A 14,596-nucleotide genomic window follows, 5' to 3' on the forward strand; every position below is an offset into this window, starting at 1 on the left:
ACAGAAATAGCAAATTTGAACTCAAAAACATGGTTCACTGTCAGGCTGATACTGAATCCGTTAAGCCACGTGGAAGAGCTCATTCATATTCGAGGTCTTTCTGGAACAGCACCACCGTCACTGGTATCCCAACTTGAGCACGATGAGGGTCGGTTAATGTAGTATCATCTCGTGCGATGACTGAAACGTCGAGTGGATAGCAGAAGAGGTTCTCTACGTCGATACCTATGGTTAGTCTACATCACGAATTGACAGATGAAAAGATAAGCAGTGTTAGGAACGGTAGTGATTTAGTCGAAGGAATAGTGAGCTACGAAACTTGCGTGGCTAGAGCGACGAGTATTATTTGAAATAAAATAGATCAATTCAGAGAGGCTAACTAAAAACAGCAGAAACTTATAGGGATATCATTAACACGTAAATCGGACAGTTGGGTCAAGGTACGTCTTCGTCTCCTCAGACGGGGCGAATGGCGGCGCGGTTTTGGCACGGAAGAGGGAGTTCCCATTCATTCCCTCGTAGAAATACATGTCCGCCTTCCTCTTGCGCTTTGTGCAGCGGTCGAGATAAGCATGGTACTCTTCCCGATCTAGAGTGGCAAAGAGATACCGGGGATGGACACAGAGGGCTTGCGCTCCTTTCTGACCAAAACCGAAGGAAGTGACGGAAACGGCCTTGATATCGGGGACACGGATCGGCCGTTGCACGTAGGCGATCAGATCAGCAAACTCCTCCAGCTTCGAATCGATATTATCAGCGTTCCTGTTACCAGGGACCAGCCCCGAGTCGAGCATCTGGAGGGCTCCATTGAGCATCCAGGCGCCCGCAGCACCCTTGGAGTGACCGGTCAGGGATTTTTGGAAGACGCTGAGGATGAGGTTGCCTTTTCGTCGACCCATCGAGCTCAGTTGCTGGTGAATGACACTGGATTCATTCTTATCGTTCATCACGGTCGACGTGCCATGGAAGGACGCCACATCTAGGTCATCGATGGTAAGCCCCCATGTCGCAAGGGCGCCGGCAAGTGGTGCGATATTTGGCTCGTTGCGCCAGAAGTCGTTACCCAGATTGAAGCGAGCGTCCTTTTGATCGCGGGCAAAGTCAGCCGCTATCTGCTGTCGACGCTCATGGACGTAGGCCTCAACATCCACAGTCGAGCTCTGGGCTACCACCGCAGCCACTTCGAAGTCGAGATCCTGCAAGGCTACGTCCCGCGCTTCTGCAATCTGGCGGAGGCGGAAGTCCAACCGCTTCCGGCGATTGCGGATATTCATGAGAGGTGATGGTACCCTTGAGGCGATGTGCTTGGCGTTGGTAAGAACACCCTTTCCAGGGGCTGGCACCGAGCGGCCGGCCTTATCGCTAGATGTGCTGGTAAAAGCAATAATACCGCGAATTGGTAAGCCCATTTTCACCGCCAGTGCTGCCGTTGTGAGCACCTGGAGTCCGGAACCTTGGGATTCCACAAAGCCGCTGCGAGTGCTCGTGGTCGGTCGGGACATTTCATGAGGAGCTCGACCTTTTGCCAATTCCTCCTCTGCATTGCTAGTTGCTTTCATATTGGCAAACTCCTGCGAGGTCTCTGTCGTAAAATCATCACAGCCGCCGACCAAACAGAACTTAGCTTTACCAGTGACAATGGTATCATACCCTAATTCCAGAGACTCAACAGCTGTGGCACATGCACCGACTGGGGTGCGAAGGGGCCCACTTGCCGAGAGCAGAAGCATATTGACCCAAGCCCCTGTGGTATTAATGAAAGTCTCTTGTAGGATATCTTTCGGAACGTCGTGAGCGCTTTGGCGCCCGTTGAACATCTTGTTTAGGGAAGTGGCACCTCCAAGTCCCGAACCAATACATGTCCCTACCTCAGACACGTGGATGTATTGGTATAGCTCATACGGATCAGTGATTCCGGAAGACAATAACGCTTCAACCGTACACACCAGGGTGAAAAGCGTGACCCGGTCGACCTGAGACACGATCTCCTCGGGGATACCATAAATACGCGGATCCCAGCCAGTCGGAATGAGTCCAGCCACTGTGCGAGTGGATTGCATTGCACGAGGTATATAGAGTCTAGCACCCTTGCGAAGCTGAACCGTGAAAAGATCTGGTGTTGTGGATTGTTGAACTGCGGCGAACTCTCCATGCTCCGACTTCATCTGCTCTGCGAGCGACTCAGGCATATCGAGAGGCTCCAAGTCCTGTTGCAATGTAATCTCGTGCAAGAAAGGCTTCCTATCTGACTCGATCAGACGGATCCCGGTATGAGTCAAGATTCTTTCCTCGTAGATTGATTTCACATCGATATCTGCGACGGGCTTTTTGGTCGTGGTATCTACCCACCCGGAGTATGGAGCTCCATCGATTGTTCCAGCGAAGTGAGTGATGTATCCCATGAGCCAGGCTAGTTCAATGGCGCCCTCAAGGGAGAATTGGCCATATGCCTCCATCTCCCATCGCGTGCGAGCATTGCCCACGGGCCCTAACTCCGAGAACCCCGTCACCACTACGGTTCGATCTAGGTCCACCATTCCCTGGAGGTCTGATCCCAGAATGCGTATATCGCGATCGTAGTCAAGCGGCTTGGGGAAGTCCAAGCGCACATGTGCTCTCTGCTCGAGTCGGTCCGAGCTGGTGTTCGGTTGGGAAGATTGGCCGGTGGTCGAGCATTGCTGCTCTAGTATCGATTCTGCGAGAAGCGCAGCCTGTATTTCGCTTCTTTCCTTGAGCTGCTGACGCAGCGTTTGCAGCTTTTCTCCGAGCCCCTGCACCTCTGCCATTCGGCCCGTTAGGTCTGCGTAAAGGGGTCTCTCCTGACAAAGCTCAGTCATTTCCTGCACACATAGGCAGACCAGAGCATAGGCCATCTCCTCCTGAGAAAAGGTCCGCATGCCAGCCGCCTCAATGCCCTCTGCAATGAGATCGTTCTGGTTCATTAAACCTGTTCCTCTTGTCCAACCGATGACGGCACCGCAAATGGACAGGTAGTCTTGCCAATCCTCTGAGTGCCACCGATTGAACAGCGTCTCTAATCCCAGTTTTGACTCACCGTATAGACCATCCCCACCAATGGTTCCATGATTGGGAGACAGAGGCAAGATGACATGGGTGGGATTGGTATGACAGTGATACTTTTCCTTGCTGGTTTTGATGGTGCCCAGCAAACGTAGGACGTTTGTGAGCATCAAGCGATGGGCAAGCTCGGATTTCGAGTCAATAGAGTCGAGTCGTCGGCCAGCCTCACTAATAGCAGCAAAAGGAATAAAGCAGTCTATGTCCGAGCCAAGACCACTTTGCGAATAGACATACTCGATCAACGATTCGATGTCCTTAACACTGGCTTGGTTGAATGGGACAACAACGAGCTGAGAGCCCTTGGCACCGTGGTCCATATAGATACTCTGGTATACCTTCGCCACCTCGGGAGTCAGGGAGGAAGTTGTGACAACGACTCTGGCTCCACCCTGTAGGAAGTGTCGGATCATCGCAGCTCCGATTGAACCAATTCCCGCTCCCGTCATCAGCACGGTTTGCCCATTGAAGGATGAACCTCGGTCGTGCACCAGAGTAAGCGCATTCTGGAATTTTGCCGTCAATGCGCGACTGTAGTACCATGCACCTCCCTGCTGTTCCCTTAGGTGGATATAGGGAAGAGCACCATCCTCAGGTGTTGGCGATGCCAGCTGAGCAAAAGGAGTTCTATCTTCACGTTCCTTTTCGTAATATCGTATCGTTCCGTCTTTCTCGATAGTTGTGCATGGCGCCATCTGTCTGGGGGATCCTTTGAAGGTTGGACCGAATTCCAGCACATGCTTGCACAGAGCCTTTAGATTAGTGAAAATAGGCCGCGGAACTGCGGAGTTCCCAAGCTTTGCCAACACCTCATTGATAACATGAAGTAGTGTCTCATCCGCCGCGTTGGCAATTGCGTAGCACGCTTGCAGGACATTCCCTTGATCGAGGGTGAGTTCATCTCCACGCTGCGCTGAAGTTACCAGCTCGGACAGCTCGAGGAGCCTCTGACGGGCCCAACTCCATGCCGAATCGTACGTGCGGATTTTGCGGAAATCGAATCGTGGCCTGATACCATTGGTGTAGTCTTCCCCGTACTCCTCCGTCCAGAGATCCAGCTCTGGTTGCAGCCCGGTTTTGATGTCGTTATGGAGAGCGTCTAATGCTTGTCGATCCGCTCCCAGGTCCAGACCGAGCTGGGAGGCATAAATGTTAAGGAGCTGTCTCGACACCGCTTTCTGAGCCTCAGACATCGCTTTCAATGCTTCTGGGTCGACCATGATATTGGAGGCTGAGGCTCCGTCCGCAGAGGCGTGAGATGTCGATAAAGGAATACCGTTCTTCGAAGCATAGCTCTCCACAATGCCGTCAATGTAAGATTTTGCGTCGGATTCAGACGAAATCCTCGCCACGGGTGCCTCTGTCGTTGCAAGGAGTAGACAAGAATCCTGCCGCCCTTGTTTAAGACCCCATTGTGTCTTAAGTCGATCTCGCGCCGCAGCGGTGGTGAAGCCACTGGGCAGTTTGGAAGTGAAAAGTGAATTAATCATGTTTGTGGACACTTTTCCGAGTACACCACTGTGGCTTGCCTGGATCGCCTGCCACACCTCGGCCACAGGTGTGTCTTCAACGCGCTCTGGGAGCGAGCCGAATTCTGCATGGAGGTCTCCAACGACCTCATTTTCCAAAGTTGAGCGGCCTTGAGCTCATCAGCATCCGCAAAGAATCAACAGGCTACCCTAGACTTTACATACCGCCAGCAAGAACTTTGATAGACTTGGTCCAGTCAACATCGGACGGCGCCTTCTTGAGCGCTCGTGACACTATCGCAGTCACAATCAACTGTGCCTTTACTCCTTCATCCTCGATTTCTATCGTTGTTGGCTTCGGCGTCGGTGCCGATACCGTCTCTGGTTGCGCTACCGGAGCCACTTCTCTTTTGACAGGAGATGGTTTAGCAGCTGGTTTTGCTGCGTCATTTGTCCTTTCCTTCGGCTTAGATTCAACGACACCGGGGGAGTCTTCGAAATAAACTTCTTGAGTGTTCTTCTCTGAATTCAAGAGTCGTCGCGGTTTAGGCCTGGTGCACTCCTGAGTCTGGTATTTGCTGTCGATAGTTCGCTGAAACATGCCCGCGAGTGTCGGAGTGGGCCCGATTTCGACGATCTTGTCGCACTCCCTGCGAGAGAGGATTACGTCCTGCGTTTCAATCCATTGTACTGGGGAAGCAAATTGGTATCTAGGTCAAATAAAGCCTGCTGTTAGCCAGTGCACTTTGTACCACGCTTTGCATTTCCTGGTTCTACTCACGCCATAAGCTCAATGAGCAGTATGCGAGCCAGCTTGCGCTGGGTATCCATATCGGCAGCCATGGGTGCCTCGTGCGCGCCGACCCAGATGAACGGTTCAAATCAACTCAGAGTAGTGGCATGAAGATCTCAAATCTCTTTTTCAACTCTGACCGATTTAAATGGAGACAGATGGCATGTGATGGGGCTTCACACCCAGTTGATTACGATAGGCCCCCAATCCACTCATGGCTATGCTTAGCTTCATGAAACCCGGATCCTGACGAGAAAGCGCCCCTGCAACACGAAGTTCAGCCCTAGCCAGTCTGTTCCGAGCACTATCTAGTAAGACCTCCTGTCAGCATGGGAGGCTTGACCATCCCACCTGACTTGTTTGCCATGTGCGGCGCTAGTAGCTAGCTCATCTCAGCTTTCTGCCTCGTGGCCGCAGCCGTTGGCGGCGCGTTTGGACCCATGGTGGAGTACATGCTAGTACCTGCTCTTGCTCGATTCGCAGCGGAAGCTGACGCGAGAAACTAGCATGGCGCAGTTCATGGCCGATCTTATCAGTAGTAGTTGATGATGCGGGGTCGGGCAACGAACCAATTACACAGGAATACAGTAATAAATACCGTAAGCGCATGGATGTAACCGAACATGCAAGTATTGTAATGTGAACTAAGTATAGAATTTATGTAATGCAGAACAGTCTCCTAAGCCACACCATTATGCCTTTCCACACTAACCGCTGACTACCGTAATAGTAACCAGGGATGACTCTATTAGCAACCTTCTATGACGATTTCGATCCGTTTTTGCTTACCTCATAAGGCTTCTTCTGGCAGATCTTCTCGCACGGGCGGATGTCCGATGTGGCAGTAACGCGCTTCCTATAAGTCCCATTAACCTGTCAGTTTCAATAGGACTGCATAGAATTGACGCTTGACAAGTGGATTGCCTTTGGTCCGTTTCACTGGCACTGTGTAGACCTTAGTGCTGCGTGCACATGTGCAATGTCGAAATGTTTGAATGCCTCAGGCACCAATATTGTAAACCCTTCGGACGGACTTTAAAGCGTTAGGGGATCCCACGGGCGATGACATACGAATTCTTAGAGTGCCTCTTGTTGAATCACCCTTCGGATTTGGTAATCTATACAGATGATGAAGAAATAGTTAAGAAACTACTGTCGTTGCGTACATGCTTCACCAAAAAAATACTCTCATGTCCCATCCTGACCTACAGTGATTAGTGGATATATATAATCTGACATCGGCCATCCTTGACCACGAATAGTCTGGCGCGTGTGTACCCATAATAATTGTAACGAAACTTCATGAAATATATAGATAAATGCCATGCTTTGGTATCTACAATTATGCATCTTTATCACCAGCTCCCTGCTCAATAGGCAAAACCTGCCATAGCCAGTCCTCGTTCGACTTAACTCTTCCTTTCTGAATGTCGAGAAGACCCTGTTGTAGCTGCCTGCAACCATCACCTGAACCGTCAGTGTTATATGCGAAAGTTTCCTCGGTAGACCTCCGGGTGATCGACTTGATGGATACCAGCATTGCCGCAGTGCCGACCGCGATGACTTCATCGAAGTATTGGAGCTCAGAATACGGAATCTGCTTCCGAGGTTAGTCTATGTATTTCACCGATCACAGTCAAGGCAAGGGGCCCACTCAGCTTGGTGAAAGACATACCGGGCGAATCTCAACATTCCAGCCCATGGATCTGGCCAAGTCTAGGCATGTGGTGCTGGTCACACTCTTCAGAATTGAGCGACTACTGGGCACCACCACTGTGAAGGATTCTCCAGTTTTCTTCAATCCAATGAATCCAGAGGTACTGAACTCGTCAATCTCGGAATTGGTCCGGCTGTCGAGATGTAAAGTGATGAAGTATCCCTCAGCACGAGCCTGATCACTCCATTTCAGGACAGGTCCATAATTTCCGCCGACCTTGACATGACCAACACCCTTGGGAGCAGCGCGATCCAAGTCTTCCAGGATCAAGGCGGGTATAGGCTGACTTCCGTGGTAGGCCCTGTAGGGCTGGACGTAGATGCAGAACTTGTATCCAGTCCCTGCGGAAACGGCAAAGAAAGGATCGGATCCAAATACCAGAGGTCGAATGTAGAGCGCAGCGTCTGTATCGTGCGGAGGCACATACTCCGCATTCCCGGCAATGGCGAGATTGACACTACGCAGGAAGAGCTCCTCCGGAATGGTGGGTATAGCAACAGCGGAACAAGACAAGGCTAGCCGGGCTGCATGGTCCTTGGGGCGAAAGACGTTGATCTGGCCTTGAGGGTCACGATAGGCTGAAGTAAAGTTAGTTTTAGTTTTTTTCAAACCTATCAGTAGTCGGGTATCTTGTCACAATACCTTTCATGCCCTCGAATGCTTGTTGGCCTATGGCGTTGTTAGCGATTGACTTGAGGCCTTCGACACTCATGCTTACCATAATTGAGCCCTGGCGCGAGACCATGGATGCGCAACAGAGGATCCTCGACCAGTCGGGGCTCAGACCAATGACCAGTGAATATCGAATACTCGCACTCGACATGAGCGTTTACTACATAGCGAAGAAACTGTCAGTCATATTACATATTTTCATGGCTCAGTTCTCGTGTCTCAGGGCATATACTGACCATCCATAGGCGCAATTCCGAGCTTTTCCCATTCTGCACGATTTGTTAAATTACACACTTGCGGCTGCAAGGGAGACTACTCACCTAGGGACTGAGTAGGAGGAGGTGGAAAGGAAGTCATAATGATGTTTTGTTGCGGCCGAATCAATAACACTATAGCGAAGATCCTGAGATTACAAAAAACCCTGGATTATGGAATATGTAGTCTACATTTTTGAAAAAATCATAGGATATATATCATTTGCTTTGCTCCCTCTACTACAACATCCTCGTGATTCAGAAAGCCTTATGGGGGCTGAAACTTATTAACGGTCAATGAAACACCAGGAAAACAATGATATACGCTTGTAAGATACTAACTGAGTACCGAAATATTACAGGTCACGTGATGCCACCAGTCTCATATATGTAGTAAGCAAAATAAGTTAACATTAACTAGTTAACAACATGTCGTAGTAAGCACTAGATGTAGTAAGCAGTATAATACTGAATGTTTTAGATGATGATGCTACTTTGACCCTTACGAAAGATATTAGTTGACACCATGGTTCTGGTACAATTATTTACGTGTCTTGGCTTACTAGTACACACAGCCCCCAACGCCACCCCAATCATGGAACAAAATTCTAGAAGACCTTTAACCCCAGACTAGACATGGGGCTAGATGATTTCACTTCAGAATAGACTCTGAAACACGCTAGGGACCTGTTGGGCGTAGCCAACTCTATCATTGCTTAGGAAAGTTGGGGACGGGTACTTTCTGAGTCAATCTTAGCAATTGATTATGTGACCTCATCTCTGAGATGGATGATGTGTTACACTTGAGACCAAGTTGGTCTTCATAGCATATTTGCTTACCTGCCAGTCAGGGGTCATATCGATACCCTACCGTGTGGACATTTTGACGACCCTGCCGAAAGGTAAGAGGATATCGAGAGAACTCAAGTTCCCGCTGAGCCCGACAAGCCAAGGAACGACTATCAGGTCGAACTAAAAGCCTGCCAAAGCCGCATCGCTCACTTGGTGCGACAGAACGACCTTCTGCAGGGAAATATCCGGCTACAGGCCGCAGAAAACCGTTATCTCAGGCAGCAAAGTAATCAATTCCGCGACGTGCAAAGCCACTCCGATGCCGGTTCCAGACCTCGCTCCCGAGCAACTGCAGGAACTAATGCAGCTGCTGGCTGAGCAGATCCAGTTCCTCGTCGCCGAAAGAGACTATTATGGCTACGAGCGAGGCTTCTACCGTGACCTTATCGCTCGCTTCCTTTCGCTAATCGGTTCCTCACCACTGCCGCCGAGGCCATCTTCGCCATACGGCACAGAGACGTCCGTTGTACCGGCTTTGTTGAAGAATCCTGGTCATCGGGATAGAGCAGGTGGTGAGATGGTTGGGCCTGCCTCCTTGTCATTGCACCCTTCTCAGAAGCGCAAGCATAAGAAGTAGATGCGGTACGAGTATCTCAATTAGCTTTCGACCTCTGACTCTTTGTTTTGCGGGCAAAATAGGGAAATCAATATGTAATACTATCTAATATTTTAGTGATTGCTTGCGTTGCAAAAAAGGGTCATTGCAGACTCTTGACTTGCCTATGCTGTTCGTCTGCAAAGTAAGGATATAGTTTGATTTGTAGTTCGATCATTATACAGATGAATTGGAGATATGAAAGGGCATTCTCTCACCTCCATTAAGCGTTCTCAACTAGTACTCTGTGTTTAGGGTCACTATATTAAGTCCCATTCTTTATCTCTAACCATCTTATATTAAACCCTATTCGAACTTTATCTAGTTTTCTATAGATAGGCAGTCTACAAATATACTCCATTATACCAACGTAAATGAAAGCAAAATACCTGCCTAAGGAACCCTGCCTAAAAGCACAATTCCAACTCCCCAACCCAGTCGGAAACCACAACCACAACCACAACCACAATTAATGTCTCCACTCTTCTTAGGTTCCCTCACTCCATCCGGCAAATCTTTTCCGTGAAGAATTGCGCATCCACTCCTATCGTTGAATTGTTGATTGATAATCAATTGTCCCAATTTTCCCCCCTCCCCGCAGTGGGTCATCGTGACATCAACACGATTACTCCAATTTTTCCCTTCCTTTTTCCCTCCCTTTTTATCTTCCCCTCATCCTTCACATTCTTCCAATTGCTATCCCACTTATCCGATATACTACTACAGCAGCTACTACAACCACAACCGAACAAAGAAAAGAAAGAAGAGACAAAATGTCCCTCACCCAATGGACCACCCCCCTAACGGGCCTCTCCTCGCTCACCAAATCCACCACCAACATTCCGATCCCAACTCCAGGAGATCACGAAGTCCTCGTTGAGATCCACGCCGTATCTCTCAATTACCGCGATGTCGAAGGTACCATTCCCCCCTCAATCCCACTTTACCCCTCCTCCTCCTCCTCCTCCTCCTCCTCCTCCTCCTCCTCCCCCATCTATCACATACTAACCCTCCACTACAACAACAACAGTAACAAAAGGCGAATACACCCACCACAAATCCACCTCGACCTCCACCCCCGAGCACAAAGTCCCCTGCTCCGACATGTGCGGCACCATCACACGCATCGGCCCCAACGTGACCCGCTTCCAGCCCGGTGATCGCGTCCTCTCGACCTTCCTACCCGATCACATCACCGGCCAAGTCACCGAGAAGGAACTGGCGAATGGGCTGGGACATCCCCAGCCCGGGGTGTTGGCGACACACAGGGTGTTTCCCGAACATGGGCTTGTGAAGGCCCCCGGGCATCTGGGCGATGTGGAGGCGAGTACGCTGCCCATTGCGAGTGTCACGGCTTGGATGAGTTTGGAGGAGAGGATTAAGTTGAGGAATGGACGGGGCTCGGGCGAGGGTGGGGAGGTCGTGGTGCTGTTGCAGGGGACTGGGGGGGTCGCGGTCGCCGGGTTGCAGATTGCGAAGGGGTTGGGGGCTATTGGTATGTGTTTTCTCTACCCTTTGGGGATGGGGTTGGGTATGGATACTGATGAGATTATGTGTGTGTGTAGTGATTATTACGTCCTCGTCGGATGAGAAGTTGGAGAAAGCGAAGGCGCTGGGTGCGGACTACACTATCAACTATCGGACTACGCCGGACTGGGATCAGGAGGTCCTGCGGATTACGAAGGGGAAGGGGGTGGATGTTATTCTTGAGACTGGGGGTGCGCGGACGCTGAGGAAGAGTTTCGAGTGTATTGCTTTCGGGGGATTGATTAACTGCATTGGGTATCTGTCCGGCAAAGTGGATGATCCGGAGGATCGGATTAATGTCAATCTGCTGGCGCTGAGACGGACGGTTACACTGCAGGGGATTATTAATGGTCCGAGGGATCGATTTGAGGAGATGGTGGCGTTCTATGAGGAGAAGGGCATTAAGCCGGTGGTTTCCAAGGTGTTTGGGTTTGGGGAGGCTGATCAGGCGTTTAGGTTCTTGGAGAGTGGAGGGCATTTTGGGAAGGTTGTTATTCGGGTTCCTTGATCTTGTCATTATTCATTGTCGGTTTGTGTATAGAGTCTTAGTGTATAGATAGTGATTGGAGTTATGCATTAGCTCCATCAGAAGGAGGCAGATCCGACGACTTTCCCAGATCCTCACCCAGCTGTTTACCATCCTCCGCAGAGATAGGCTTGCAGTCCTGCAGCACGAACAGCATTCTCGTCCAGTTCTCCTTGCTCGGATTGCGCCATCCGTGCATCGTCCCCCGCTGCACGGCTATGTCGCCCTTCTTCATGAGCACCTTCTCCCCCGAGTCTAACTCCATGATGATCTCGCCCTCCAGGACAACTCCGTAGTCTAGACTCCGCGTGCGGTGCATGAATGGGTCTGTGTTGGGTGCGAAGTCCACCACGCGACAGACGGTGCCGTTGGGACTGACGAGCCCGAGGTTCTTGGATTCCATTTTGGCTGTGTGGGTGGAAATGTCGGCGTCATTGTTGAGGTCGGGTGGGAAGGACGAGGTGGTGTAGGCGACGCTGAAGCCGAATCGGTCTTCTCCGATGCTTGTCCAGTCGCCTGGTGTGGAGGAGTGGATTATTGCCTCGCCGGAGGAGTTGTGGCTGGTTATGTGACGAGTGTAGTTGGGGAGGCCGGACGGGACAGACATGGTGGGTGGTTTTGTTGAGATGGGTGTTTGGTAGAGTGGGAGAGGAATTTGGGGAGATAGAGAGCTGGACGGAGGGGGAGGGGTATAAGTGTTGTTGACTCCGTCAGGAATATGCAGATACCCCGCCGCTTGTGGCTGGCTGCCGATATGCAAGATGCGCTGGCACGATCTGGTTTGTTCGGAGGAAGGATAGACCGAGATTGATGAGTATGTTGTGCATGTCTACAACTTCAGTAAGAAGGGTCCTCTTCATCTTACCCCTTGTGTTACCGGTGAGCTTGGTACAGTAGTAACACGAGTCATGCGTTGTGGTTGGTCCGCATTATAGTTCCAGACAAGCTTGTGAAGCTGCCCGCACGGACAACCTTTTTAGAGCTGGGGAATGACGAACATTGACGTAGCAGCAATGAACTGATCCATCAAACAGGAACTCCCTTCCCATTGACCATGGTTCAGGTTGTTCTTTCGAGGTACACCCAGCTTGAGATGGCAGCCTGGACAAGCCACAGACTCCCAACGTCATCGCCTTCTTCAACTTATTCGTTGCTCGATCGGTGCCACCGATCTTCCTTCTCCAGCTAATGCTCCATCCACTTGCTGATCATCCGATGTTTCCACCAGTACAAAAGTCGATACGGAAGGCCACCACAAAGCTAAAGCACGCACAGACACCGCCTCGGAAGAAGATTCTCTCCAGTCTGAGCTGGAACAGCACACCGAGATGAACGGGATAGAAGCCCTGGCAGCATCCCGGCAAGAAAGGGAAGGAGAAACCCAGAGACGACGGTCAATCCTGACTTTGTGGAAAGGAAAGCATCACAAGAAAGTTGCTCGTCATGAAGACCACCAAGACGGATCCCAAAGTGACATTTCCAAGGGAAAACAGCCGCAAAGGGAAGTGCCTGAACAGCAAGTGCCAGAAACCCCGCGCGGCGGCGTGCATGTCCCCACCGCTATCCCAACGCTAGGAACAACGCGCGCTGGCTCACATCAGAATCCCACACTAGGATTGGTCGAAGATGCCATCATCCAGGTCAACCATCTCCAAGACAAAACAGTCAAGTCATGGCAGACTATCGACTCCGTGCTGAAGGCGAAGACTGCCGGTATGCCCATGATCAAATCACAAGTATACGCTCTCGAGTGCAGAGACATGGCCGAGACATTATATGAGTATATGAGCAAGGCCCTCAAGGAGATGATATCGACACGAGGTCAGATACACGAAGCTTTCGAGCGTGATCCTGGCCTTCGGAATCACCACCAAATCCGGTGGATATCGGCCGTGCAGGCCGAAACAAAGGCTCAAGACATAATGCGCCTATACAAGGCCCTTGCAGCGGACATCAATCAAACCCTGGGTGCATATCACATGGCCCGCTCGACAGCCATGATGAACAGAGAGACCTTTACACACACAAAGTTGAGGCAGATCGAGAGCGCCGCTAGAGAACGCCGTCCAAGCCGAGTGCCCCAAACCCAGTCTCCGGAAAGCCAGTACATCGCCCGAACTGCAGTGCCACTCACAGGACCAGCAACTCCTGGGTATGCGGGACATCCCAACCCCATAGCTATGGAGGTCCAGGAGGGCGGAGAGCAATCCCCTGATATCCCACTCGTTATGGAAATGCCGCATTTTCCGCTGAACCTTCCTCCGAAGAAGACAGGACCAAAGATATCAGACAACATCCCCACCAGTTCACCTAGTATCAATCGTACTATTTGCAGCGGGCAGCAGACGGAAGAGAACACGAAGCAAGGACGGCCAGGTGCATTGGCCACGAAGAAGATGCATATTTTCAGAACGGTAAGTCAACTCTTTTATCGTCTGTTGTTGTCCACTGAGGCTCTGTAATAATTATCTTCGCAGCTCTTGCGAGCCGGCTGAATCAGCAGAATTGAATCGTCTTTGTCGAAGCTCATTCCGGACCAGATTGAGTACGTTTGTCGTCAAGCGAAGGAGCCTCGTTATGTGCTACCCCAGATTCGGCTCAATTGGTTCAGTGGACACAAACACCAGAGCTGGTAGTCAACCCAACCCCGCCAGTAAAGTACCGAATAAGGGATATGCAAGCATTATGGTCTTACCGAATATCCATGCAAGCCATTTCCATCCGACTGAGCGCATGAGACTTGAGGAATGGATGACACAAGGCGAAATCCACAGTCGGAGTTATGGACACTTCGATGGAAGGGGACTGAATGTGGTAATCGTGGAAATACTCGAGTCTGCGGCACAGATATATTTCCCGGTCAGGTGGTCTATCCGGCAGCCTCAGGCAGTACATCACACAAATCTTTTAGTTTGGAGAATCTACAGTGACCTTTACATACTGCACAATAATGTTGCTAATGTGAAATTAATCAATTCATACATTAACGCTCTAACATGCCGTCAAGAGGATATCCAGCCACCCAACCAAGTAGAATAACCAGCTTGGAAACACCAAGATGACACCAGACATTATGCAGTGTAATCGTGAATTGTTGGTGACCACCAACAGAC

The 14,596-nt window shown here is 50.6% G+C and overlaps 6 protein-coding genes across 6 annotated transcripts; 3 read left to right on the plus strand and 3 right to left on the minus strand.

The window, feature by feature from the left end:
- Nucleotides 1-410: 410 nt before the first annotated feature.
- AKAW2_71016A (uncharacterized protein) lies at nt 411-5,390 on the minus strand (the record flags this gene model as incomplete). Its single annotated transcript, XM_041683661.1, has 3 exons — nt 411-4,717; nt 4,773-5,257; nt 5,329-5,390. The coding sequence occupies 3 exons, from the start codon at nt 5,388-5,390 to the stop codon at nt 411-413; spliced, it is 4,854 nt and encodes a 1,617-aa protein (XP_041547900.1).
- A 1,292-nt stretch (nt 5,391-6,682) lies between these two features.
- On the minus strand, nt 6,683-8,086 carry AKAW2_71017A (branched-chain amino acid aminotransferase; the record flags this gene model as incomplete). Its single annotated transcript, XM_041683662.1, has 6 exons — nt 6,683-6,937; nt 7,016-7,635; nt 7,700-7,726; nt 7,776-7,889; nt 7,966-7,998; nt 8,050-8,086. The coding sequence occupies 6 exons, from the start codon at nt 8,084-8,086 to the stop codon at nt 6,683-6,685; spliced, it is 1,086 nt and encodes a 361-aa protein (XP_041547901.1).
- A 1,008-nt stretch (nt 8,087-9,094) lies between these two features.
- AKAW2_71018S (uncharacterized protein) lies at nt 9,095-9,412 on the plus strand (the record flags this gene model as incomplete). The annotated part of the gene is made up of 1 exon (XM_041683663.1): nt 9,095-9,412. One exon carries the CDS (start codon nt 9,095-9,097, stop codon nt 9,410-9,412), a length of 318 nt encoding a protein of 105 aa, XP_041547902.1.
- A 791-nt stretch (nt 9,413-10,203) lies between these two features.
- Nucleotides 10,204-11,465, plus strand: AKAW2_71019S (zinc-dependent alcohol dehydrogenase family protein; the record flags this gene model as incomplete). The annotated part of the gene is made up of 3 exons (XM_041683664.1): nt 10,204-10,348; nt 10,461-10,925; nt 10,996-11,465. The coding sequence occupies 3 exons, from the start codon at nt 10,204-10,206 to the stop codon at nt 11,463-11,465; spliced, it is 1,080 nt and encodes a 359-aa protein (XP_041547903.1).
- Nucleotides 11,466-11,526: 61 nt separating this feature from the next.
- AKAW2_71020A (cupin domain-containing protein) lies at nt 11,527-12,090 on the minus strand (the record flags this gene model as incomplete). The annotated part of the gene is made up of 1 exon (XM_041683665.1): nt 11,527-12,090. The coding sequence occupies one exon, from the start codon at nt 12,088-12,090 to the stop codon at nt 11,527-11,529; it is 564 nt and encodes a 187-aa protein (XP_041547904.1).
- A 721-nt stretch (nt 12,091-12,811) lies between these two features.
- On the plus strand, nt 12,812-13,978 carry AKAW2_71021S (uncharacterized protein; the record flags this gene model as incomplete). Its single annotated transcript, XM_041683667.1, has 2 exons — nt 12,812-13,897; nt 13,961-13,978. 2 exons carry the CDS (start codon nt 12,812-12,814, stop codon nt 13,976-13,978), a joined length of 1,104 nt encoding a protein of 367 aa, XP_041547905.1.
- Nucleotides 13,979-14,596: the final 618 nt, after the last annotated feature.

This window comes from Aspergillus luchuensis, chromosome 7 (genome assembly GCF_016861625.1).
Source record: "Aspergillus luchuensis IFO 4308 DNA, chromosome 7, nearly complete sequence".
In the NCBI taxonomy this organism is placed as follows: domain Eukaryota; kingdom Fungi; phylum Ascomycota; class Eurotiomycetes; order Eurotiales; family Aspergillaceae; genus Aspergillus; species Aspergillus luchuensis.